At 40.0% G+C, this 25,026-nt stretch overlaps 4 protein-coding genes across 8 annotated transcripts in view; 2 read left to right on the top strand and 2 right to left on the bottom strand.

The window, feature by feature from the left end:
* dhrsx (dehydrogenase/reductase (SDR family) X-linked) overlaps window positions 1-6,468 on the top strand; it is an 8,740-nt gene extending 2,272 nt beyond the window's left edge. The window contains exons 2-8 of the mRNA XM_088368647.1: window positions 789-947; window positions 3,060-3,167; window positions 3,466-3,534; window positions 3,611-3,712; window positions 4,453-4,660; window positions 5,224-5,431; window positions 5,546-6,468. Of these exons, the coding sequence (XP_088224773.1) occupies window positions 848-947; window positions 3,060-3,167; window positions 3,466-3,534; window positions 3,611-3,712; window positions 4,453-4,660; window positions 5,224-5,431; window positions 5,546-5,728 (978 nt within the window). The 5' untranslated portion in view covers window positions 789-847 and the 3' untranslated portion in view covers window positions 5,729-6,468. The remainder of the gene's footprint in view (window positions 1-788; window positions 948-3,059; window positions 3,168-3,465; window positions 3,535-3,610; window positions 3,713-4,452; window positions 4,661-5,223; window positions 5,432-5,545) is intronic.
* Window positions 6,188-8,473, bottom strand: slx9 (SLX9 ribosome biogenesis factor). Its single transcript, XM_088368648.1, has 6 exons — window positions 8,162-8,473; window positions 7,780-7,900; window positions 7,628-7,699; window positions 7,339-7,513; window positions 7,105-7,170; window positions 6,188-7,029 (listed from the first exon to the last, which is right to left on the bottom strand). Exons 1-6 carry the CDS (start codon window positions 8,324-8,326, stop codon window positions 6,906-6,908), a joined length of 723 nt encoding a protein of 240 aa, XP_088224774.1. The 5' UTR covers window positions 8,327-8,473; the 3' UTR covers window positions 6,188-6,905.
* On the top strand, window positions 7,734-25,026 carry rcan1b (regulator of calcineurin 1b). 4 transcript variants are annotated; one of them, XM_088368652.1, is made up of 5 exons: window positions 7,734-7,927; window positions 15,604-15,767; window positions 22,040-22,213; window positions 22,305-22,464; window positions 23,872-25,026. In XM_088368652.1, exons 2-5 carry the CDS (start codon window positions 15,633-15,635, stop codon window positions 24,069-24,071), a joined length of 669 nt encoding a protein of 222 aa, XP_088224778.1. In that variant the 5' UTR covers window positions 7,734-7,927; window positions 15,604-15,632; the 3' UTR covers window positions 24,072-25,026. The 4 variants fall into 4 exon arrangements, with proteins under 4 accessions (XP_088224778.1, XP_088224777.1, XP_088224775.1 ...); XM_088368651.1 differs by lacking the exon at window positions 7,734-7,927 and adding an exon at window positions 15,171-15,364; XM_088368649.1 differs by lacking the exon at window positions 7,734-7,927 and adding an exon at window positions 15,171-15,453.
* On the bottom strand, window positions 8,684-14,824 carry LOC148402142 (uncharacterized). Of its 2 annotated transcripts, XM_088368644.1 has the most exons (7): window positions 14,723-14,824; window positions 11,159-14,641; window positions 10,040-10,149; window positions 9,646-9,771; window positions 9,364-9,470; window positions 9,108-9,289; window positions 8,684-9,020 (listed from the first exon to the last, which is right to left on the bottom strand). In XM_088368644.1, the coding sequence occupies exons 2-7, from the start codon at window positions 14,054-14,056 to the stop codon at window positions 8,859-8,861; spliced, it is 3,585 nt and encodes a 1,194-aa protein (XP_088224770.1). In that variant the 5' UTR covers window positions 14,057-14,641; window positions 14,723-14,824; the 3' UTR covers window positions 8,684-8,858. The 2 variants fall into 2 exon arrangements, with proteins under 2 accessions (XP_088224770.1, XP_088224769.1); XM_088368643.1 differs by lacking the exon at window positions 14,723-14,824 and having other exon boundaries at window positions 11,159-14,679.

The following is a 25,026-nucleotide window of genomic DNA, read 5'->3' as shown; positions in this document are numbered from 1 at the left end:
AAAATTAAAAACAAGATAGCTGACCACCATGTTCATTGAAAATGTCACCAGACCACCCTGTGTAAAGGGGATTTCTCATTTGTACCAAGCGAGCAATAAACTTTTCTATGGTCACTTCAGAAGCGGTTGACAGTATCTTTAGCATCAAACATATCTAATATACCCTGAGGGGAAAAAAAAAATTGGAAACTCCTGAGTGGTTGGTTACAAAGGAATTCTTTGTGGTAAGTTTGTTCAGCATCGTAATCTTCCATTTGATGCCTTCATTTTCTGCAGAAAAACTTTTATTGTTTACCCTGAGGAAAACGCTGTGTCATCCTGAGTACAGTGCTTTTTCTAACCGGTGACCCCGAAAGTGAAGGCTACTGACCAAGTAGAGAATTACCTTCATCTAAGCAAGTGGACTGTGGAGCTACAAAGAGTACAATGTAATGTCACAATATTATCAGGAAGTACAAAAATAAGTTTTTTTCCTTTTACAGTGAATATTTTGTATACTTATTTTATTCCCCAGTCCACTTGTGTCTGTCTGTCTGTCTGTCTGTCTGTCTGTCTGTCTGTCTGTCTGTATGGATGGATGGATGGATGGATGGATGTATGAAATAGAGTAGCTATATAGCTATGAATTATTGAAGAGTTCGTTCATGTACATTGCCACTTTTAACTGACTTTTTTTTTAAATTAAATACAGTACAGAGTTTTCTCTCTGTTTTCTGACGCCCCTGACCGCAGATGACGTCTTCATTTTGGGGGCGGAACTAAAACGACTCGGTTTTGTTTCCGTCCAGGCGACCAACGGCACTGCACACACAATCGAGCACCGGCAGGAGAGGCAGGAAGAAGAATCATGAATCCACTGTCTATTTTGGTGCCTCTTCTCAAACTTTACTACTGTGGAATCAGAGTTCTCATCTACCAGATGTTCAACAGATCTTTCACACTTCCAGGTTGGTTATATTATTGTTTTCATATTTTAACTAGCTTCTTAAAAAAACATTATTGATTGGATGTTTTATTTCTATAATGTTACAAAATATTGGCAGGAAGAAAATAAATTTAAAAAACGAAAATTATTTACGTAATTTTATTTCTATTTCAATTGATTGATTGCACATGTTAACATAAATCAGAATCAGCTTTATTGGCCAGGTTTGTCCATGTCAAACAATCAAAATAAATCAAAATGTTTAAAAGAAAGAAAAACAAACAGAAATATGCTAAATTGGCTAATAGTTGGTAAACAAATGACTAAATTGGCTAAAATATGTCTTCCCCTTATGTGCTTTTTTGTTTTGTCTTTTCAAACATAATGTTTCAATGCCACAAGTTCTTGGTTGTTAGTATGGCATGATAGGCAATGGATGGGAATATCTTGCTTCTCTGAATCTGTCGCCATCATCATCTTCAATACTTAATGCTGTACACTCCTCCATGTCACTGCTTGCCTCTATTTTGACAAGTACTGATTTTATTATTGTAATTGAGGATTATCAGTAGACTAAATTAACAACATTAACATTAGGCCTACTCCCCTGGCCATCATCTGTTCTCCTTATTTAATGATCGACACATTTATAATTTAAATAATCTTGAAGATAGCCCACTCTGCTAGCTGCCACCTGTGATTGTTTTCTTTACTGATACCACCAGCATGAGTACGCACCGATACCGAGTAACCAAGACCGCTAGTCACAAAATAAAGAAATAAAGCCCTTTTGTTTATTTCCATAAAATGCAGAACAGTCACTCTGCAATAGAGAATTTAAGTCCAAAATAAAACAACTACATTTTGATGTATGATTCATTTTAAATAAATTAATAATAATTTAGAATAAATGTGGAAATTCTCTGTCTTTGTTAATAATAAATAAATAATAAATTGAAGTGCCAAATAATAAAGGTTTGACTGTCAACAGCTAAGCATGACATAATGAAGTTGTAGAATGGGTGACAGGCCAGTGACGGCCATATGTTGCCTGTATTGCATTCAGCAGGAAAAAAAATGACCTTATTAATGCACTGAATAATAACAACGTTCTATTTTTCTCAATGGTTGTGTAGTCAGAAAAGTCAAGAATTTTCAACTGATCACCCTTCACATCTAGACACTCATTCATTCATACACTGTAGAGTGTAAACACCTAATTTGAGTTAAATACTAGAAATGTCTTTATTTTTAACACAATCAGTTTGTACTTTTACACAGTCTGCTTTATTGCTAAAGGTCTGACTGGCAAAGTAGCTGAGGCCAAACAAAACCATAAAATGGTTCAAAAACAAAAAAAAATGTAAACCAAATTGTGTGGTGTAGCATGTGAGACTCACAAGAAGGGCATTATGCATAATGCAGCCTTCTTACTCCTAATCTGTCCAACAATGCGACTCCTTTAATTAGTTGCATGGGGTTTATCCCAAAGCATGACAAATGGATCAAGACCGACCAGCTATTGAACAGCTGTCAGTATGAAAGAGGACAGTACACCGTCCATACTTCAATTTTCTGCACCGCTTAATCCGATGAGGGTCGCAAGTGTGTCTGTTTTTGTACAAAGGGACTTGTCTTTTTCTGGTGGTTTATTTCTCTCGATAAAATGCGGATTTTATTCCTGATAGATTGTGATTTTTTTATTATTATCTTACACATTTGTTACTGCTATTCTGTCCATTACCATACTCAGTGAACAACGCTAAAAATCAGACACTGTCAATTGATCCATAAACAAACAAACGTCAAATTTGCTGTAACTCTACTTTAATAATCAGGATACTAATATGCAGGGTTCTGCAGCAAATTTTCCTGAGTGATCGGCCATCGTCTAGTTTTTCGTACTATTCCAAATTTGAATGTGTATATTTTAGAATTGCATGTGTACCTGTGGCTAAAAAGTGAAGTGTGGAGAGTCACTGTTGCCCGACGGTCCAAGTGTATTAATGAATGTAACAATTATTTATTATCTTTTAATCCAAGGCAGTTTTTCATAGACACCTTAGACTTTTTTTTAGATTTCGAAGAACCTTTTGACCTATGTTCTCTTGTGGTCCCATCTCCTTTCTTACAGTCTTACAGAAGCAGAATGGAAGGGTTGGCATTGTTACTGGCGGTACAAGAGGAATGGGTTATGAGACTGCAAAACATCTGGCAAGACTTGGCATGCACGTCATTATTGGTAGGCTTTTGCATCACGCATGTTGGACTAGAATCTTCCTTTTGCATTTTAACATTACCAATTTTAGAAATGAGAATTAAATTCTCTTCCAACAAGTCAAGTAAATGATTTTGTCAGGTAGATTAGTCTTATTCTGATGACATAGCCTCAACTTCAAACCATATCTAATAGTAATTACCAATTAAATATTTGATATCATTGTTGTTCAATATATTTTGAGATTAATGTATATTTTTATGAATTCTAAGTATTCGTAAAGATCTACTTGGTTACTAATGACCCTCTTCATCATTTCCAGCGGGGAATGAAAACGAGGAGGGCTTAGCTGCTGCACGAGCGATTCAGGGAGAATGCACCGAGGGCAAAGGTAATTATTTTTTATTCATCGTCACATCGCTCTATCATCAAAAATGACTATTGACTAATTTGTAATCTATTTCCAGCCGAGTTTCTCTACATGGATCTGACTTCTCTGAATTCAGTGCGAAAATTTGTCGAAACGTTCAAAGGCCGAGGGCTTCCCCTGCATCTTCTGGTTAATAACGGTAGGCTGTTTAGTTTTTCTATTGCATCTCATCAAAAATACTTTTTTGTTACGTAACGCTAAAATTGTAGACTATGTAATATTAGATCGTATGTGTGAGTAGCAAGGTTGACTTACGGCTGACCCACAGAATGATCCATAATTTTTCGGACCCTTTTCAGTACATATTGGGAACGTTTTTGCATAAAAATATTACTCACGTTGGTCCTTGGCTATAAAGCCCTCTACTGCACTGGTTATTTTCATGTTTTTTTTTAAGCAATTGGGAACATGTATTGCTGGTGATACGTTTTGAAGTTGCTCGATTGTCGCGTGTCCAACAAAATCAGTAGTGTGACTGATGTCAGTGCTTTTAAATTTTCATCTCTCAAATCCTTTGCTCGTGCTGGTGGTTTTTACAGTTTTGGTGGGCTGCATTTTGAAATTCGATGCAGAAGAGATGAGCAAAGAAGATTCTTTTGCATTCCTTGGTGTAGAAATTGACCTGAGGCACTTGCTAATTGAGCCCAGAATAGGAGTACTGTTACCTACCAAGTAAGCCCAAGAAATGATGAATCATGTGGTTCATCAATCTACAGTGTAAAACTAAAAATACTAGCTACTGCTGTGACTGAGTCTAATTGGCTTCATCACAAGATACTTGATTGAATGACACTGGTGAAACTTAGAAAGCTACTGACAAGAAGTTTGGGATTCATGGAATTTGCATTCATTTGAATGGGTATGTGTCACGTTGTGTAGCCGGGACCATGCTGGTTCCTGAGAGGCAGACTGAAGATGGCTTTGAATTCCACTTTTCTCTCAACTACCTCGGCCACTTCCTACTGACCAATCTGCTGCTTGACCTATTAAAAAGGTCAGGGAGACCGGACTGCTGTTCCCGAATCGTCAACATGTCTTCTGCCACACACTATGCGGGGGTAATCCACATGGATGACCTCAACAGGAGGTAAAATATGTACTTGCTTGGTTTTCCTTCAAAGGTTATTTCCTGGTTGTTTCAACCTTTAAGTTCATAGGAACTCATTCTACGGAGCGACCTAAGTTGCTACGGCACAAACCTTCACACAAAATGTCACTGTTGTGGAAGCAAAAGTAACATATAGAAGTGTAATTATGGAGCTAGGTGATGTAAATTGTTGGTTGAAATCGGGGTGGGACTAGATAAGCAAAATTGCTTCATCCCGTTGTGTTTCGGCAAGTCATGTGTTGACAGTCCATGAAAAGAAATTGTGATGAATGGTGACAATATACAAGCGAAATAAACAAACTTTTTTTTTTTCAAACTCATCTCCCCCAAAAACTATAAAAAAATTTAGTTTTTCAGCAAATAGTAAAGGATGGGCACCACAAAAAAAAAAAGAGGCAATTGGGTGATTTGAGAACGGCAAACCGTGAAATGGCTGTAATCGTATTGAAAAACAAAAGCTTTCTACATCCCTGATGGTATTCAAATGCTAAGTAAAGGATTGCAACACATAGAATATCTAACCTCTTTTCCCCTTTGACCAGGTTAAGCTACAGCTCCCATGGTGCCTACGCCCAAAGTAAACTAGCCTTAGTCCTTTTCACTTACTACCTACAAGAGCAGATGACAGCCAAAGGGTTCTCAGTGATGGTCAACGCGGTGGATCCCGGGATGGTGGACACAGCACTCTACGACAACCTGTGGAGCTTGGCGCAGGCGCTCAAAAAGCCATTTGCAAAGACTTTGTTTAGGGTACGTCAAACATCCATGTGTCAGTCTTTAATTATCTCTGTTTTTTAGGCAACAGTTTGACTACCTTAAAAATGAGCTTTGTTGCTAGCACTTCTCTTTTGTTTTCCCTCTCAGACTCCAACAGAGGGTGCCTCTATAATCATGTATGCTGCAGCTGCCTCCGAGATGGAAGGTGTGGGTGGCTGCTACCTCTACAATGGCGAAAAGAAGCAATCAGCCTCAGACTCCTATGACTCTGAGCTTCAAGCAAAGTTGTGGGAAAAGAGTTGTGAGCTTGCAGGCCTACACAAAGCCTGATGTCCGGTGTGGCTGTACTTGGAAGACCAATAGATTCACATGACACACAAAGCAAGCAAAGGATCGGCGAGCAGACATCAAGGTTTTTCTATTGCAAATGATATCAGGGGTTTTCCACTTTATAGTCACAATCGCCATGTTGCAAAAATTAGAATGTTTCACATATATCATTTGATAAGTATTACAATAATGTGCCTTTGTTTATTCTATGCCAGCAATGTATAGTGACAGGAAGAGCAATTAAATGCTCTTCTAGTTGGCAAAATGTTCTTTGAATCCATTTCCTGATGGTGCCATGCATACAACAGAATTTTGGCTTTGTGTTCAACAAAACCAGTGCAGATTTCTTATTAAGTGGATTTGTGGGTAAATTCATACAAGATCCTCAATATTTCAATATATTCAGTGTTTACAGAGTAGATACGTCACTTGTCACTTTTTTTTCATATATATATATATATATATATATATATGAAAATGTGTTGGCTTTGCAATATCAACCCTCTTCTTAGCCTGATATTTTAATGCCCTACTGTTTTTGTTTGTTCTGTTTTTGTTTTTTTTTACAGCCGTAATCATTGTGTTGTCATCATGATATTATCTGGGTAAAGAATGTCTGGGTCCAGCTTTTTTCAAATTCTTGCACTTGTTTCCACAGGAGCCTCACAAATCAACTACTTTGCAATCACGTGATGCTGCTTGCAATTTTATGTGGAAAATAAAGATTTGTTTGACAGTGATAGTTGTCTAAAACTTGTGGGTGGAAGGGGGATACATCACACCCAGGTGTTATCTTGTGCCCTAAATCATATCCATGGTATTGTTTGATTTTTAATTCCCTGAAAATGAATGTCCTACTTGCTACTTTTGTGCTTAGGCTAAAGCAATTATGGTGTATTGCTTTGGTATAAAGTGGCATCTTGGTGCCACGGAAAAAATTGGAACTGAGTTGAAAGCTTCAATGAGACAAAATAGTTTCTTTGAGTGGGGTGTTATCAAGTGCTATTTGTGTTACTGTACATGAAGCCATTATTCGTTAAAAGCAAAGTTTATTGTCATTATTGTGACACAACAAAGACGCAACTTGTCTTTGTTGATGTTACAGGTCCAAGTCTTTCGATAGTAAATATAATGGAGGGGAACACAGACCAATGCGTAAATAAACAGCGTACTGGTGTCAATTGGAACCTTCCTCTAAATGTTTTAGTCTCTTCCTCAGATGCTCAGAGATGTCGTTGAGAGGATTCCTTTTGCCGCTGAGGATTTTCACCGCCTCGCCAAACCTACTGATTTCTGACTCCCTGTGGTAAGAACGCCAAAAAATGAGCACATTTCATTTGATGTTATGACGATAAATGATACAAAAAAGAGCTTACAAGAATTTGCGTTTCTGTAGGGGCCTCATCTGACTGAAATCAGTTACTGCGCACTTCTTGACTGGCCTGGGGAGGAGAGAGGGACTGGTGAGTTTGTTTTACCGCCAACAAGCATATAACTGCATATTGTATCCTGAGCATTTTCAAACAAATTGTTGAACTGCATGTGTGTTGTAGACACCTGGTCTACAGAAATGATCCAAATTTCCTCATGAATTTTATCGATCAACTTACACTGTGCTTTTCCGGCGAGCTGTAGCGGCTATGCGGGCTGTACCAGCTGGAGCGATAAGCTCGGACAGCTCGGGCAGGGCGTCTGCTAGCACGCTCATGTCTCCCACGACTGGAGTGGCCCGCCGCCGGGCCTGTGCCGCTTGACGCTCCTTTGTCAGCTTGATAACGCTGATTTCTGTGGAGGAAACGAGGCAGGTAAATAGAAATGGTACCTGACAAGAGAGCTTGTTCCTCAGAAGTAAATAACATTGGAAGACATGATATAATGAATGGAAAATAATTAACTTACTGTTTAGCCATCGCTCCCTCCTTTCTTTCATCTTTTCTTTCTTTGACTTCACTTTCTTTGCTTCAGAAGTATCTTTAAAATCACACACACAGAGAAGTGATGGGGCACGCGAGTGTTGTATGACATTTCACAACGATGTTGGTAAAGCTTACCAATCTTGGCAGGTATGGGGGCTACTGGAGGGTCTTTGAATATTAATGTTTGCCTCAGGGCATCTGGAGCTATTTCTGTGCCTGCAAATATCCCACCTGGGGAGGACAGTTGGATGGGGGCCTGCATAGTTAAGCATTAGAATTAGAGGTGAGTCAATATATTTATTTGGCAATCAATTATTCAGTGGCTAAGACAATCGACTATGTTCAAGATTGTTTTCATCTAAAAAAAAAATAACGGCATAGGAGATTATTTGCTGTCATCAGTAGCCTAATGCGATCGGGTCAAAAGGAGCATGTTATTGTACTCAAATTGTCTTTAATTTTGTAGAAAAGGAGTTGGTAAGCAAAGTAATGGAGACGTTTTTCAGTCGGTACTTACTTGTATATTCCCGGTAACTTTAGGAGAGGCATTTTCCACATGTGAATGACTTGGTTGGCTGGAGAAAGGTTCGTCCGAGGATTTGGACAAAGCACAGTCCATCCACGTTAGCTTTACAGCTTTCTGGTGCAATTTCTGCCGGACGTTCTTAATTTTTCCAACCATTTTTACAACGACAAAAGCTCGTTTAGCAAAATTCTTAAATTCTTTTTCTTGGCAAACACGATGTCGAGGTTCGGTTTCGTTGACATTAGTGACTGTCTTCTTCGTCTACCACAGTCTGAGTCGATCTTGATGGAGCACTTAGCGCCACCTTGTGTTCTGGGGAGTAACACCCCCAAACAACAACGAAAACACCCATTCACTGTACGTACTCTGAAATCTGACGACTTCCTGGGGAGGTTTAAAATACGCCGTAAATTTTTTTTACAATTTAATTTACATAGCTTTCACCTTCCTCTGATCGTGATGAAGCAACTTTAATGGGATTTGTGTTGACAAAATGAAATTTAGGGTCACAAAACGAGCATAAGGTAACTTTATTAAAGATTTGACATTTTCCATAATTTGTTGAGTGGTCATCCTCAGATTAGTCTAATAATTAATCAAATAAATGTCATGTTAAATTGTCAGTGCAAAATGCTAGTTTGCTGCATAGTTTGCCTACCTTTAATCTAGATTATTGGATGATTTGACCTCATTTAACTTTTTTGACAACATTAGCATAGGCAAACTCAATTTCCCTCTCGGCAGGGCAGGTGCTGTTGAATTCCTCTCTCTGATAGGCACAGTTCAAATACCGCCAAACACCTGTCATCTCTGCAGGGATCTCAAATCCACGATATTTCTTGGCTACAACCTAGTAAAAGAAAAGAAAAAAAATTGCAGTAGAAAACTTTTGCAGATGACCATGCGCCATCCAGTAAATGAATGTAGAGCAGTGAACCTTCAGGATGTGTAATTTAGGAAGCAGGTTACAGTCGGCCAGGGTCAGCTCTGGTCCGTCCAGGAAGCTCCTGGTGGACTCCGGGACATCTCCCGAGGCATCACCATCAATCTCAGCTGGCAGGGGCGTCCGTAGGAAGTCGTCAAGATGGCGAAGAGACTTCAGCAGTGCTTTCTCTAAGGCTGGACACAAAGACAGGTTAGGGCTACATTTTGTACGAGTATAGTCACAAGAAAAATGGTTCTTTGTCGCCTACCATCATTGGTTTCTTTCCTTGGATTCTTGATATAAGCGGAGAACTTGGCAAAGACATCAATGCCAGCTGTGTTGGCCTCTGGGTGTTTTGGTGACAGTTTTGGGTAGCTGGTAATACCAAAACAACTTGTAACAGAATAAAGCCTGAGAACATGACTTTTGAATGGACACATCTTCCTGTTCAATGTTTCAGTACTCTAAAGGAAGCATATGTGCTTCCATTTAAGCGCAGAATGTGAGGACTTTTTGTTTACTACAGTGTAGCGCGCTCGTGTTTGTGTACCGCGGTGGCGCCAATTTCTCCTCCAGAAACTCCTCTATCTTGTTGACATCAACCTTGACCTCTCCGTTAAAGGTCATAAATGGAGGGTTGGTGCCTGGAGCAAGGTCTTTTAAATCAGCAGGTTTTCTGAGAGCACAAAAGATAATATGCCAGGCCGGGCCAGGTCAGGTCAGAAGTTGTTACGTTAGATAAAACAAAAACATACATTTACAGAACTTTGAATAAATACACAGGGGCTTCTCGATTTACCGTTACGCTCTTATGGTGGCCATGTGGTAAATTAAAATTTGTATAAAAGTTGTAACGCGCATATATATATATATATATATATATATATATATATATACATAAAATGTTCAAATATAGTAATTTAAAATGTAACAGTAAGAATTACCGCTTGAGGTCAACGGTGGTGACATTGAAGATGACTCCTTTGAGCCAGAGGATCATAAAAAGTCGCTGAGAGAATGGGCAGTTACCGATGCTCTCCCCATCACTGCCCGCCTACTCACACACACATACACGCACGCACGCATGCAGACACACACACAAAGGAAGGAATCTAGTAGCAGAACGTATAGACCAGCAACAACAATATCTTTTTTGTGAATATCTGACAAAGAGGTTATTGGCTCTGATAATTGTTTTGATTGTTTTTTTTGTTTGTTTCTATTGGTAGAGTGCACCCTCACAACTTTTTACTCCCATTATGTGAAAAGAGATGTTGGACTTTTCTTATTTTGTCAAAATAAACTTTTTTTCTTCAACATCCTCAGATGACAACACAGCATTAAACAATACATGTCAATAGAGAAGTCATTATAAGGGAAGGCGGAACAAACCGAGACAGCAGCAACATGGGGAAACAAGACAGGGATGATTAATTGCAGCGATTTCAAAAAGCATGAAATATAAAGGTGATGGATGTGTACAGTAAGTGTTCTGCTTCCAGGGCTACTGCGCCGACAATGCTGAACACCAAACAGCAGGCTAATCAGCTTACAGAGTGAGAATGCAGAGATTAGCCTTCTAACTCCAGCCGTATAACATTCCTACCCTACAGTTAATTGCTCTCAACTCAGTTCCAGGAATATTTGCAATAATTATTGATATTTGATCACTTTTATTCACCACTTCAAAAATCGTCTTGGATGCGAACCAATTGTAGGGAAGTTTGAACTTGATTTAGTCAGCCAACAAATTCCCCAACAAAGGCGATTTTTGTGACGAGCAATTCTCACGTACAGTATTAGCACATTTTTTCAAGGTATTAAACCATTCCTGCTGGCAATGGTGGGACAAACAGGTTGCTACCAATTGATAATTTAAGTTTAGATACGGGTACGTATTGTACTTTGTATAGGGAGTTGAACGTGAGGTTTTACTTTTACAACCTACATTTGAACACATCTGTATATATATATCTTTATATATATGTATATTTAAACTATTGGCAGCACAACATATTGTAAAGAACATTTTGATTAGATCAACTGTGCACTTTTTTCATTACCTTGACATAAAGTGAGATCTCATTGTCCTGGTCGTGTGCTGTTGCTGTTGTGTTGTCCTGCCCAGGTGGAAAAAGGCTGTCCTCCATTTTTGAGGAAATCATCTCCTGTTGTCTCTCTGTCTGCCACTCCTGGTTAGGAATGAATTGTTGTCCATCCTCTAACAGAACCACCCTCTTTTTCTTTACCTGGTCATCTTTCTTTTTTGAAAGAACTTCATCTTTAATGACCGACTTGAGTTCCTTCATCCACGCATCCCTTGCGAAATTGTCAGTTAAAGCCTCTCTGATGTCTGTTCTTACTGGATTCTCTTTTTGGTGTTTTCCTTGTGGAGACACATGTGGTTCTTCTGGCTTCATTTTAAACCACGCATCATCTTTTTTCCTCGTGGACAACAGTATCACTTCCTTCTTTATCGATTGTATCTCAGGGCAAAGTATCCCATTCCCTATGGCTTGTTGTGATTCTTTGACCTTTCCATTTATAGCCAGTTGTAACTCTTCTTGAAATGTTATTTTGTCTTCATGTGCTTCTGACCTGCTATCTAAGGCATCTTTCGTTTCAATGTCCCCCGGCTCTTTGAGATTTCTGTTTTGACATTCGTCTGTCTTTTCACTCTCATAATCTAAAATAGTCACAGGTTCTGTAATCTCTTCTTGACGGAGCGCATCCTTCACTTCATCTCTTGGCTGCAGAGTTTGATCGTCAGTTATGACTTCCTCTGACAAGAGCTTCTCCCCTGGCAGTGTCATGTCTGACGCTGATCCTGCATCATCTTGTTGGGTGATTAAATCGATATTCTCAACCTGGTGGTCAAGTTCAATGTTGTTATCCAGCTCTTTCTCCTCTTGGGTTTGGTCATCTCCATCCATTTCCCCAAAGGAAGTATTTTCTTTTTGCTCCTTTATTTCAGATGTCCCAAATCCTTCAACACGTGTTTCCTCCTCTGGCTGATCTAAGGAAGTGATCGGTTCAATATCTGGTGGTTCTTCAGTTTCCAGACTTGGTTGGATTTCTTTGTCTGAAGCAGACATTGTGACGTTCCCCATCTCCATATTCAGGATCTCCTCCTTTAAGAAGTCATTGGCCGACTCATGTTCTGTGGAGCTGTTCATTGTGTCACTTGGAGTAGTTTCAGCATTTTCCACGATGTCCATCAACTGGCTGGTGTGACTGGCTGCGGGTTCAGCAGATGAACACAGAGGTATGATATCAACACTTGGATGTGAAGCCTGGCAGGGATCGTCGTTACTTTCCACCGGCAACTCAATGCTGACATTTTTCACGTGCTCCTCAAAATGGCTAGATGTTGTGGCAGCTTCCATCTGCCAATCTTCACTGGGCGTCTCTGAATTACTAAGAGAGCCTTGAAGCTCGTGGAAAATATCTACATTATTGTCATCTTGGCCTGTGGTTAATGCACCTTGATGGCTCTCTTGGGAAATTGCAGGAGCAGGATCATCTGTCGTCACCACAACTTCCTGCGAGTTTGTAGATGAGGCTTGATCACTGTGAGTTGCCTCATTCATTGCCTGTGCAATTTCATGGCAATTGGTAACTGAGGCTTGAATACTGTCAGCAGCTTCCTCAAGGGTCAGGTGTTCGTCTTCTTTTATCAGATCCACACTTATTTGTGCGCTCTCTGGAGTGTTTTGTTCTTCACTTGTGGCGTTTTCATCTTTGTCATCTTCCAATGTAGTGTTCTGACTGTCTAGATCTCCAGTCACCATGTTTATGTCACATGATGTTTTCTCTCTCTGGAAATTGCCCTCAATCCCAAGAAGTTCTTCTTGCTCTCCATGCTCTTCTTTTTTGTGGCTGGCACTTCCATCCTCAACTGTTGTTGAAAGATGAACCAAAATGCTCGACTCCATATTTTTCTCATCGGACCTTTCCTCGTCCTGGATGTTCTCCTTGGATGAGCTTGGATGATCTCCTGGATGACCTTCTGGATGATCTTCCTGGATGATTGGTTCTTCCTGGATGATTGTTTCCTCCTGTTTTCTGTTTTCGTTATTTTCTCCTTCATGTTGCCCAAGCTCGTCATCTTCCTTGGTTGGAATTTGACACACAATTTCAATTTTGTTTGAATGCTCCTCATCCTGTATTTCATTCTCCTGCTGACTCTTTTTGTCACTCACTTTAGCCTCTTCATGTTCACTTTCATAATGTTGGCTTTTGTCAACTTGTAAAACAGTTAGGAAGTCATTCTGGCTTTCAGAAGTCACCATTTCTGTGTTATGTGGGGGTTCTTCTTGGATAATCTCCCTAGTTGCTGATTCCTCTCCATCTACATGTTCCTTTTCACTTCCTAAAACCAGAACATTGCCACAGGTTTCGATATCATTCTCAAGGACAGTCTGGGCTTCTTCTACATCTTCCACTGTTTGCTCTGTACTCACAGCTATTTTCAAATGCTGAGCATTTTTGTCATTACCGTCCTCTTTATTGTTGTCTTCTTCAAGTTGCACTGCTGCTGAGAAATGGCACAAATTATCATCTACTGTTGCCATTGCCTCCTCTTTGACTCTGTTCTCTTTATTAGTCTGTGTGTCACTTAAATCTTGCGCTCCTCCTACTCCGCACTCCTCCCGTCTTTCCAGACCTTCCTCTTCCTCCCTTGTCATTTCGTTTGATTCCTGGGCCATCGAGAGGATTCCCATTTCTTCCTGCTCACCTTGATCTGCACTTTCTTTTTCAGCTTGTCCATCTGTTGCTTCAGCCATTAACAAAATGTCCTCCCCCACCTCTTCACCAAGTTCAACATCTTCATCTTCCTCTTCTTCATTCTCATCATTTTTGCCTCTTTGGTTGTTTGCATCTGATGAAAAAGTGACAGGGCTGTGGACCACAGTGGAGTTTGATAGGTCTGAGTTTGGCCAGACGTCTGACTGAGCCATTGGAAAATGACAAAGGATTGAACGGTCCACTTCTTGGATTGTAAATCTATCTAAGGTACTCCAAATTCCAGATAAACAATGAATTTTCAAGAAACCAATTTTTCACTTCACAAGTTAGTCCACAGTACTGATTGTCTCCGACAAGACTGTCAGATGAATACAATATTCCAGATTTAAAATGGCAAAGTACAAAACTGAAACTAGATATAAATCAAATTTGAGAAATAAATGAAATTAAGATTATCGTTCCAGAAGGTGATTAAAAGTTTTGATGAATGTACCTTCCAGCCAGGTCTGGTAAGAGTCTGGTCAGTTTCAAGGTGCAATACGAAATACCTTTTGGGTGACAAGTCAGCGTTGAAAACTCCAAATTTTGAGACCTCCACTAATTTTTAGGCATTGAAATTCAGGAGCTGCAGTCAGCCTTTCCCTCTCTCGCTCTCTCTCTCTCTCTCTCCTCTATCTCTCATGCACACACATGCACATTCTCTCTCTCTGGAGGATTAAACCAAGCCTGATCCCCACATGACTCGGAGTTTAAACCCCAGCATAATTTGAGTTGAAGCACTACACCAGACAGCATAGCTGAAAAGACACCGAAATTGTTGGTAATTCAGCACAGTGACATTTGACAATATGTCACTGGCACTGTAGTTATTCACTCACCTGACAATGTGGTTAAAGTTCTCAGGCGGTGGTGGTGTGAATGATTGTTTTGTTGCAGTCTGGACGTGGCTGGATGAGCAACTTCTGGCAGCTTCTTCCAGTCACTTTAAATAAAATAAAATAAAATAAAATATTTAAATATTTAAAAAAATAAAAATAATGGCTAGTCACAAAATCCTACCACATCAACCAAAACTGACTGACTGATTTAGCCAGTTTGACGTGATCATTAGGTGTGCTGTAATTCTGTCATACACCTTTTTTTATTCAGACATTGAGGATCAGCTGTCAGCATCTGATTGAAATGGCTTGGAATATGTTCAAGTGTTGTTGTTTTTTTCATTTTCCTGTAGTTCTGGAAAATGGTTGATTTCAACTAGTCATTCATTATATTAAGATCGTGACGTCATGGTGAAACGCCAGGCGCGTGGTGGAGACTGGAAATCAGCGGCTCCGTGGAATGACGCCACTTCCTCTACCCTCCACAGTCATTCAACAAACAAAAAAGAATACAGGATCGTACAGCCTGGATAATTGGCGGATTCTGTTAAATGCTGCAGTGTTTACGTTCGGTGTGGAAAAGAAGAGGAATTGACGGAATGGCACGGACTCTGCTCGCTTAGCGTCGTAGTCTGTTTCCTGGTCAGTTTATCCTGCGAGCTGTGTTCGGCTTGTAGCGGTTTTTGAGAGCGAACAGTAGTTGGCGTAGCTTTATATTTGCATGCGACCAGGTTGGTTGGAAGTATTGAAATGTATCGATAAATGTGATTGTAAAAATTGAATTTAAAAAAAAGCTTAAAATGAGGCGCTCACACCGAAAGTATAATGGCTAGTGGGCGTGTTTGACGTCACAGCTGTCATCTGTCTGTTTGTGTCTCCAGAAAGCAAAAACTAAAAAAAACTAGTGGCAATGCAGCAATCGGAGAATGGTTGCGAAGAGGACGCGGCGGCGGCGGCGGCGGTGGCTGTCCAGTTCAATGCGTTACCAGACGCCCTTGTTGCGTACAAAGTGCCGGAAGATTTGTTTAACGACGGCCATCTGAAGGTAAGAATTATATGTTGAACAAAATAAGGCCATTTTTATTTCTTGCTGTCATCGATTTATTTCTTATAATGTTATGTGTGATGTGATTCTCAAATCATTGAAATGCTCAAGTTCCAAGCGTAAACAAATGAGTAGTGACTTTTGACGCCCAGTAGGTGGCGGCAGTACTCAAATTTGTTATAGGGTTTGTCCGTGTAGCGTTTACGTAGATTCCGACTTGTGGATGCATCGGTTGGTTGCCGGAAGCGCGTCTCCCATATTGTATGTGTCAGATACGTCGTAAATCAGACTTCATCATGCAGCAACCAAGAAAAGGCACATTAATGCCTCCCATTCACGCGCACGCAAAGCACGCACACATATACACACACATACATACATACATACATACATACATACATACATACATACATACATACATACATACATACATACATACATACATACATACATACATACATACATACATACATACATACACTTGCACTCTCTACCCCCTCAAATGGTTGTCAATTATTATATCATTACTTCAGACAATCAGTAAGCAGTGTGACGCTTGTATAACAGTGTAGATTTACTTTTCCTGTCAAAACTCAGCATGAAGCCACATTAATAGTCCGGAGGGCTGGTACCACTCCCCGGTGTCAAGGGACTTGCTTATGTTATAAAGTCTCTGGTGTAAATGGAGAGCAGGTGCGTTAAACGTCATCCTGCTCATGTTTTTCGTGTTCTCCTTTCTCATTTCTCTAAACTCGGACTTGGTGAAAACAAATGTCAGCTGTTGGAATGGAAAGTCTTAAAGTGGCATTTATATTGCAAGGTTTTCCATGACTAAAGGTCTGTCTAGCATTATGGGGAAATACCAATATCATGCAACATGGGCACAGAGAAGCACATAAATATTCAGCTGAATGTGTTGAAATGAGGAAGAAAACATATTTATGTTCTGCAATAAATGGCTGGTCAGATTGAAACCAGCAGGAACAAAAATGTAGAATACCAATAAATACAGAATTTAAAATTGATTAAAAATATATGAGGTAAGAAATTTCTAGGGCTAATGTCACCAAAGATGTCCAATTTTTCAAATCTAAACTACGGACTACAAGTTTTCTCCTTCAAAGTAATCCCTGGAATCTCACACACGTTCACAGCATTTGATGCCACACCATCATGCACTCCTGGAAGTATTCTTCCGGGATTATCCGCAGCTCCGATGTCATGGCAATCTTGATGGCATCCGCATCTACTTTGATAAAGCCCTTTGAATTTAGGAAGAAGGGGTGACAAAAATAACATGGCACCAGGCCAGGTGGATAAGCAGGTTGCTTCAGCCGAGCACTATGCTTCTCAGTCAGGAACCGTTGCATGCTCAGGGCATTGTGAGCTGGCACATGAAGCAAATGCCAAACGATCTCTTTGTAGATGTCCTGCTTGATTGTCTGGCACACATTGAAGGGTAAAACTCGTTGTTTGGGTTTGAAATGTTTTGCGATGCAGTCCTGGAACTTTTCTGACCCCATTTTTTTTGTGGTCTGGGTGTGTGCACTCAAATACAACCTTAGGTTGATTCAGTAAGTAACAGTAAAAAAAATCTTAGCATCAATTTTTGTTGTTCATATAGTATGTTTGCAAATGCAGACTTTTATTTTTTGAACAGCCCAATATTGCCTTCCTGTACATAAATACCAAATGTGATAAGTTGTTTCTTATGTTCTGATACTGAATAGAATGTGTATGGAACTAAAACTATGAGAAGCATCCTGAACATTATACTTCATAGGCTGAAGATGTATTTCGCTCAACCTCTAATTGCAACTCTACACCAGGATTTGTTTTCTTTTTCCTGTAGCTCAGTGGTACAAAGTACAGCTTACATAACCCACTTTATTAAATTTGAATGACTTTTCCGACAGAATTTAGTGTTTGCTTTATCTCTATCTTAAATTTTGTTCGTAAATCTCAAAAAGGTCTTGAAAAGTAAATGCTGCAAAAAGGCTGTTTCTTAAACCAAAATGAATTTTGTCAGTGTTAAATAAAGTGGAGTGGAAACAATTACTAGTTTCTCTATAGATTAAATTGAGGATTCCAGCTTTTTCAGAATTGTCAGTACGTTCTCATTTAAAGATTTGAAATGCTGATGTTTGCAATGTTAATCTGACTGGAAAGTCTGAGTCAATGGAAAAAGGCTCAGGATGCTTGCTAAGCTCGCTATCAATTGGGACATCTTGGATACAGTAAATACAACCCATTGTCTTCTCATATCATCACACGATTTAAATGGAAAGATGAATGACTGGGGAATTTTCAATGTTTCCTAAACCGTCTGGTCTTAAGTAGCACGTGGATGAGCGTGTGGATGAAATTGTTAGGAGTAAGCAAAAAGCTGAATGTTGGTCATGTGATGAAGTGCAAACAGTAAAACTGAAGTATATGACACCATCATTTTGTTACAAGATCCATACTTGCATCAATTTTGTTGGAGAAAACCAGTAGATTGCTGTACGGGGGGGGGGGGGGGGGTAGCGTGATTGTGTTTCTTCCCTCCTCTTCATGATCTTTTTTTTTTTTTACACACTGCCTGAAATATTTCATGAGTCAGCTGACTTTTCAGGTTACAAGAGTTTCCACTGTGCACATTGTTTTGGTTGTGGTATAGAATGAGGGTTGCTCAGCAGCATGACTCTCAGTGGAAAACTTTTTGTACATGTAGAAGAACAAGAAGACTAATAATGCCCTCAAGTCGTGCCAGGAGGGGAACATTCTTTGCAAGTTTATTAATGAGCTATTCTCATAGGAGACTCATCAATTTTAAAATTTCACAAGTGGTGGATGGAACATAGCGGTTGAAGCCCCTTTACATATTGACTATTCTATACGGGGGATGCAAAAGTAGGTGTTCAGTTGTATGAAGTATATAAGAGTTCTTTATTCAAAATGGAAAAAAAAAACCCACTGATTTATTCATTCTTTCAGTCGAGTCAAAATCTACCTAAGGTAAACAAAGGACAGAGCAAAGAGAAAAGCACACTGGCAATTGTTGCCACGACGCATTTACTGGTATGTTTTATTAGTAGTAGTTGATAAACCTTGTCCATTTACAGAAATCAAGCATACATTTTATATGTTTGGGTCAAAGTATTAACCTCTATTTTGGTAAATGAACTCACAACTTATTTTATTGTAGCACCTCGATCATATTTTAAGACAATTTGTAGAGGTTTTTCATCATTTTCCCTCTATCAATCCAAATTTGCCATGGTGCCCCTAGCGGCAAAGACAAGTAATACAGGCATGAATAAATTAGCCTATTTTCATGAAAGACTAGAGAAATTAGTGAATTATTACTTATAAGAGCCTGAAATTACACGATTTGGAAAATCATTAGTTAAAAATATCTCTAAACGATTACTCGATTAATAAAGTATGAGGTGATTAATTTGATAATCGATTTGTTGTCAATTTATTTTGACACCTGTCCCTGGGCTCCATTTTAGCCTCACCAAAAAAAAAAATCACGAAAGCTGAATTGATGAATAACAGTTTAATGCAATATCTGTACAACTGACTACCAAGCAGTCTTTTCTCCGTGTATTTAAAAAGAAAATATTGGAATGTCCTGTAATTCTTTTTCCTTTGTGTAGCCAGATCAAAGCGACTTTATTAAGACACTTTGGAATTGTTTTGCATTTTGAACATTTGCCTTAATGTTCAGTACGTGCAACAGCAGCAATACTGGGCAAATATGAATGCAAAGTGATAAATGAATGAATGCACGTCACGTGCTAAACATAACTGGTTAGCCTTATACGATCACTCAATTTTCTCTTCACGCTCTTTGCTATTAATACCTCATAAAAGCGTGTCATCATGCCGCATACTTTCCATGAGCAATACCTCGCCCCTCCAGTTTGCATTCTTCCTACCCGTCATGTCTCTGTTACTCTTTCCACTCCTTTTTTTTCTACAGCTGCCATCTGTTCTCAGCTGTTCTCTTTCTCGCACCTTTGGTTTCTGGGTCTTTCTTCTTGTGGCTCATTCACATTTGTCTCGCACATGCCCTCTCGGGTGTTTTTTTTTTTTTTCTTCCGAAAACCCAATCTGAGTTGCCAAGGGCTTTGGTTTATGATGGTTATATTATCATATTGAATGTACTGATTGACGTGTCAGACGTCAGGTGATGTCATGACTCTTCTCACACGCTGTCCTGGTGTTCTTCTTTCCGTCGGATCAGTCGGCATTGAATTTAATTGGCAAGAGAAAATAAACAAACTCCTCCTCCTTTCCTTGTCTTTTGGAACTCGGCAAATCGCTGACTAGTGGGCAGGAGCTGTGGTCTGTGCGTCAACATGTTGCTGAAGGGGCGTGATAAAGAAAGGGAAAAAAATGAGCGTGAGGAAGCAAGTCAGAGAGAGACACTAAATGAGTCATTTCTCCACACCCCAAAGACGGATAGATTTCTTTAATCTTTAGGTTGCGAAAGAGCTGCTGGATCATTAAATAAAGGCGACCGATGCTTGATCTGTGGTGGTGTGGTGCAGCGTAAGGGCGGAAGAAATCCATCGGCCAAAAACCTAACCTCACCGTTTCCCTTCTTCGGGGCATCAGATTACGCCTCGCTCATCTATCTGTCAGCCCTGGAGAAGGCAAGGGTTCCTCGACGCTCTCATTTCTCTCCTTCCTCTTCATCGTCCTCCCACCTGCCTCTCAAGAGCCTCTCGGCAACCTTGAAATCAAGAATTAAGTGGCGATTTCTGCGTGCCGCGTTGCCTGCCATGCACATTAAAACCACCAAGTGTAACCACTTATGTCTGGTTGTCTCAATGACCAGTCGGGAAGTGTTCAATCATCCCGAAGCTCAGGTAAGCAAAGTGTTCTGCTCTTTTGCTTCCTTGTCATAACTTGATGGCGCCCAGCAGCCGCAACAAAAATGGTCACTTCTACACCTTTTTTTTTTTTTGCCGGCCGGCTTTGGTGTAATATTGATGTATCCTATTTGAAAGACCTCGTTGCTACAAATTATCTTTTTATTTTTTTTATTGTAGAAATCCTATTGCTTAAGACAATTCCCTTGTGATGTGTTGTACCGCTGCAGTGTCCAACTCGGTCCTGCACTCAGGGCAGGTATAGGACGACACACTGTTGATCGTCTGCCTGGATAAACGGAGGAGGATGAATACATTGTTTTATTTGACGGATGGTGATTGACAGTGATTGTATCACATCCCTTTTTCTATACCGCATAGCCTAACAAGGGTACATCCAGGACTTGTCTCAGAGTGCTAATTGGCAACGTTATAAAAGGAGCTTCCCTAAATTGCTCAGTCATTCACAAACAAAGATGGGGCGAGGTTTCGTGAACAATTGCATGATAAATAGTTGAACAGTTTAAGGACAATGGCCCTCATTTACTAAGTCATGCAATGAGTGATTCATCAATATCTTTGTGCCTGAAGTTGTGCATACTTTGTTCACAATTTTAGAACATTCCCAGACCATGCACACGCACAACTAAGGATCAGCTGCAGACAAAACATAAAAAAAAACTATTTTACCCAAGATGCAAAATGTATTGAAACTGAAGTTACATAAATTACATATGAGTTGAGTAATATCCTAAATAAACACTAAGAGGAGTTTATCAATGGTGTTGTGTCAGACTAGTACAATGGATGCGGAAATCCATCAAGCTGCTCACTTCAATCCAAAGCGTCAACGTTTTTGCATGAACGCAGTTGCCATGTGTTACAAATCTAGGACAACATTGCCACAAATTTGCAGTTGACAAACCACAACTTTCCAAAAGATCCTACAGGCCAGGACTGTTTAACTCGTGACCTGTGGGACACATGCGGCCCAGATCCAACCCCCGAGTGGCCCAGTCTGTGGTCCAGCCTGCCTAAATTGAATTGCATCCAAGAGAGGCTGAGGGTTGACTAATGTGTATGGCCAGGCTACATTTCTTGAGCTTAAGCTGTATGTCAAGCAATGAATTCCACTTACAAAGCTTAAAAAATTAGGATCGTCAGCAGTTTCCAAACGTTTATTGAACGTTGTTAAAAGAAAAAGTGATGTAACGCAGTGGTAAACAAACATGACCCCATCCCAGCTTTGTTGGAATGTTTTGCACTTAGACTATTTGCTGAAGACAGACTATCAGTTTCAGCGTTAAATATTTTTATCGCTGTTATCATTTTGTCCCTGTTAGCTGATGGTCTGTTCCTTCTCTCACACTCTCTTGCACTCTTCCCCCTCCCCCCTTGTCGTTGCAGGCCAGCTTCGAGGCTTTATTCCATACTTTTGACCCAGATGCGCAGTTCCAGTACTTCAAGTCCTTCCGTCGGGTCAGGATTAATTTTAGCAATGCACTCGCTGCGGCAGAGGCAAGACTGCGACTGCACAAAACTGATTTTCATGGCAAAGAGATGCGCCTCTACTTTGCTCAGGTAATGTCGATGAGAGACACTTTTATTGATGTTTTTTTGTCCATAAGATTTAAAATTACCGGGACTAATGGGTTTTGTCTGTTTCCTGCAGTCTGTCCACATTGGGAGTCCGAGACTTGAGCCTCCAAAGCCAGAGAAGCAGTTCCTTATCTCACCACCCGCCTCACCTCCAGTGGGCTGGGAGCAGTCTCAGGATGCTATGCCTGTCGTCAACTATGACCTGTTGTGCGCCATCTCAAAACTAGGACCAGGTGAATCTGTTATTCTCTCCATCGTCATATTATTACAGATTTGACCGATATGTGGGAATGGGCTGAGAATATAATCGACTCTCCCCACTACTCCCGCCAAAGCCCCCAAACACATACAGGGTACAGGTGAAGCACAAATATGAAAGCAGAAAATGGATTGAAACAGAATGACTAATTCTGACCTCCTTAATGGGTTTCTAATTCAATCAATAACAAATATATACACGCACACACACTATTTTCTGCAGCATAAAGTGCTTTGGATTAGAAGGCACAGACTCAGTTACGGGGGCTATTTTGTACTTAATAAGACAGTAAGTTTGGTTATACTTTATTCTACTATTTTACCATGTACTGTACTCACATTATTGTTAATCGATATTCATACACAAATCCATCAAAGTCCTCATCTTCTGTATCTGAATGAGACTGTTGGGCAAGTTAGCCATTAATCAAGTTCCCAAGTTCCCTCTCGTCATTGTCGGAGTCAGACTCGTCACGTTGCTCTTCAGCAATGATCGTGTGGTCACCGTTGCTGCGACTGCTCTATTACCATGTGCCACTGAGTAACTAATGTAGCTTGAATTATGCCTTGTAAGCATGACTCTTTGCCGAGGTCATTTTCTGGGGCCCGGATACTGTTTGTTTTGCAGAAACCAATAGTATTTATCAATCGCGGCCGAGGTACAAACTCTACATATTATGTACAGTTCTCTGATTGGTTTACGCATTTTACGTAAAACGTATTATGTCCTCTGATTGCTTCATCTTACGCGTTTTGTGTATCACATAGTGTTCTCTGATCATTTTCAGCTTACGTCCCTGTGGCGGCAGCCACACAACATTTACAGGTTTTGGAATTCGGTCCACACAAAAGGCGCACATTTGGTTTTCGAGAAAATTAAAAGCTTTTAAGTGCGGAAAAAATGGTACACACCTGTAAAATGCTGGAGGGGTGTAGTACCGTGCCTGACAGTGGGACACCATTTTTTTTTTTTTTTTCTTCCATTTTCTCAATGACGCTTACTGTACAACTCGTGCAAAATATTTTCCCTTTGCCTTCACCTCTGCTATGATCTGTCGTCACAGTGGCGCCACATCAGAATTCAGTATTTTTCAATTTGCGCATGTTTACTTTGATGAACAATGTGCAGGTGACTGACATTTCAATGTAAATGCATTTAACAGACTTGAAACGGCGGATGCGTATAAACAATTATTTGGCCTAATTTGTTGTAGCACAGGTTTGCCCATTCTTAGTGGATGTAATGGAATCATAGTTGAACTTCTCTATGAGATTGTATTTTTTTGCTAACAAACCCAAAGAGTTTTCATGGTGCAATAGTAGTGCTTTATCCTGTGATGTTTTTTTATTCAGTCCTTATAAACATAAATCCTAATTTCCAGGCGACAAATACGAGCTCCACACAGCTACGCCCACCACCCCCAGCGTTGTCGTCCATGTTTGCAAAGAAGATCTTGGTGACAGTTTGGCTCAGGATGAAAGCGAACCGGACAACATGGCACGGCCTGCACGGCCCAAGATCGTCCAGACACGCCGGCCTGATTACACACACAGTGTTGAGCAGCTATCGGCACTGGAGTGAAAGCTGTCAAAATAACCTTGTGATGTCATTCATACGGTGCAGAAGATGTGCTCTCTGAGATTTGCTCTCTGAATTTGGGAAGGTGCCTCGGAGGTGCTGCATTGTCCCGTTGGAAAGGAGACAAACTTAGAATCAGATGCTGTATTTGTGTCTACTGGGAAAGATCGGAAATTCTTTTTGAGACGTTCAGCTGTGTGATAACTGCTCTCCAATTTGAGGGTTTGGGATGATGGAATACCAGGTTTTGAAGTGTGTAAGACCTTATGTTCATGCTTCATCTTATGTTTGGATACTTGGTTTATGGATATGTTAGATGTGCTATTACTAACATGTGCATGAGATAAGCTTGTAATTGACAAGATTCCCACGCAACATAAATGCAGCATCATTCTTTACAAGCAAGCTTCACTCAAATTTGGGGTGGAAAATAAATTGCTTATCAATAAAATATAAAAGCTACATATTATACACCACCACAGTTCAGATTTCCATAGTGATCATTTAAGATGGTGGGTGTGTGATGTCACATCTTTAATATTATAAGTGTTTTGTGTGCCGTGAATGTGTGGTCAACGTGTACTGCTTTACATTCTGATACTGCTCTGAAATTAGAATGTAATATTCACAGTCTTGTCTTTGTTGTCATTTCTCGGTGAAAAGAGGTATGGAAAGTGTCTGGTCTTTTCTTGTAAACTAGCAAGGAATTGTTAGACTTGTCCTATGTTTCATTCATTCACAGAACTGTCCATGTATGACAAACGCAGCAAGGCCTTTATCTGTGGTATGTGGCAACATGGTTGGCCTTTTCCAGCCATTGGGGGGAAAAAAGTCTAAAACTGGACCATCTTTTTGATCAGAGTTTGGCTTTATGTAAGATGTGCTAAGAATTGTATTCTGACATAAAAATCACTGTTGCTGAGCCTAAAAGCCAATAAAAGCAATGAATTGAGTATTA

Source organism: Syngnathus floridae, chromosome 2 (genome assembly GCF_059516105.1).
Source record: "Syngnathus floridae isolate MCC-2025c chromosome 2, RoL_Sflo_1.0, whole genome shotgun sequence".
Classification (NCBI taxonomy): domain Eukaryota; kingdom Metazoa; phylum Chordata; class Actinopteri; order Syngnathiformes; family Syngnathidae; genus Syngnathus; species Syngnathus floridae.
Note: the sequence above shows the minus strand (reverse complement) of the source record. Positions and strands in the feature narration are given on the sequence as shown.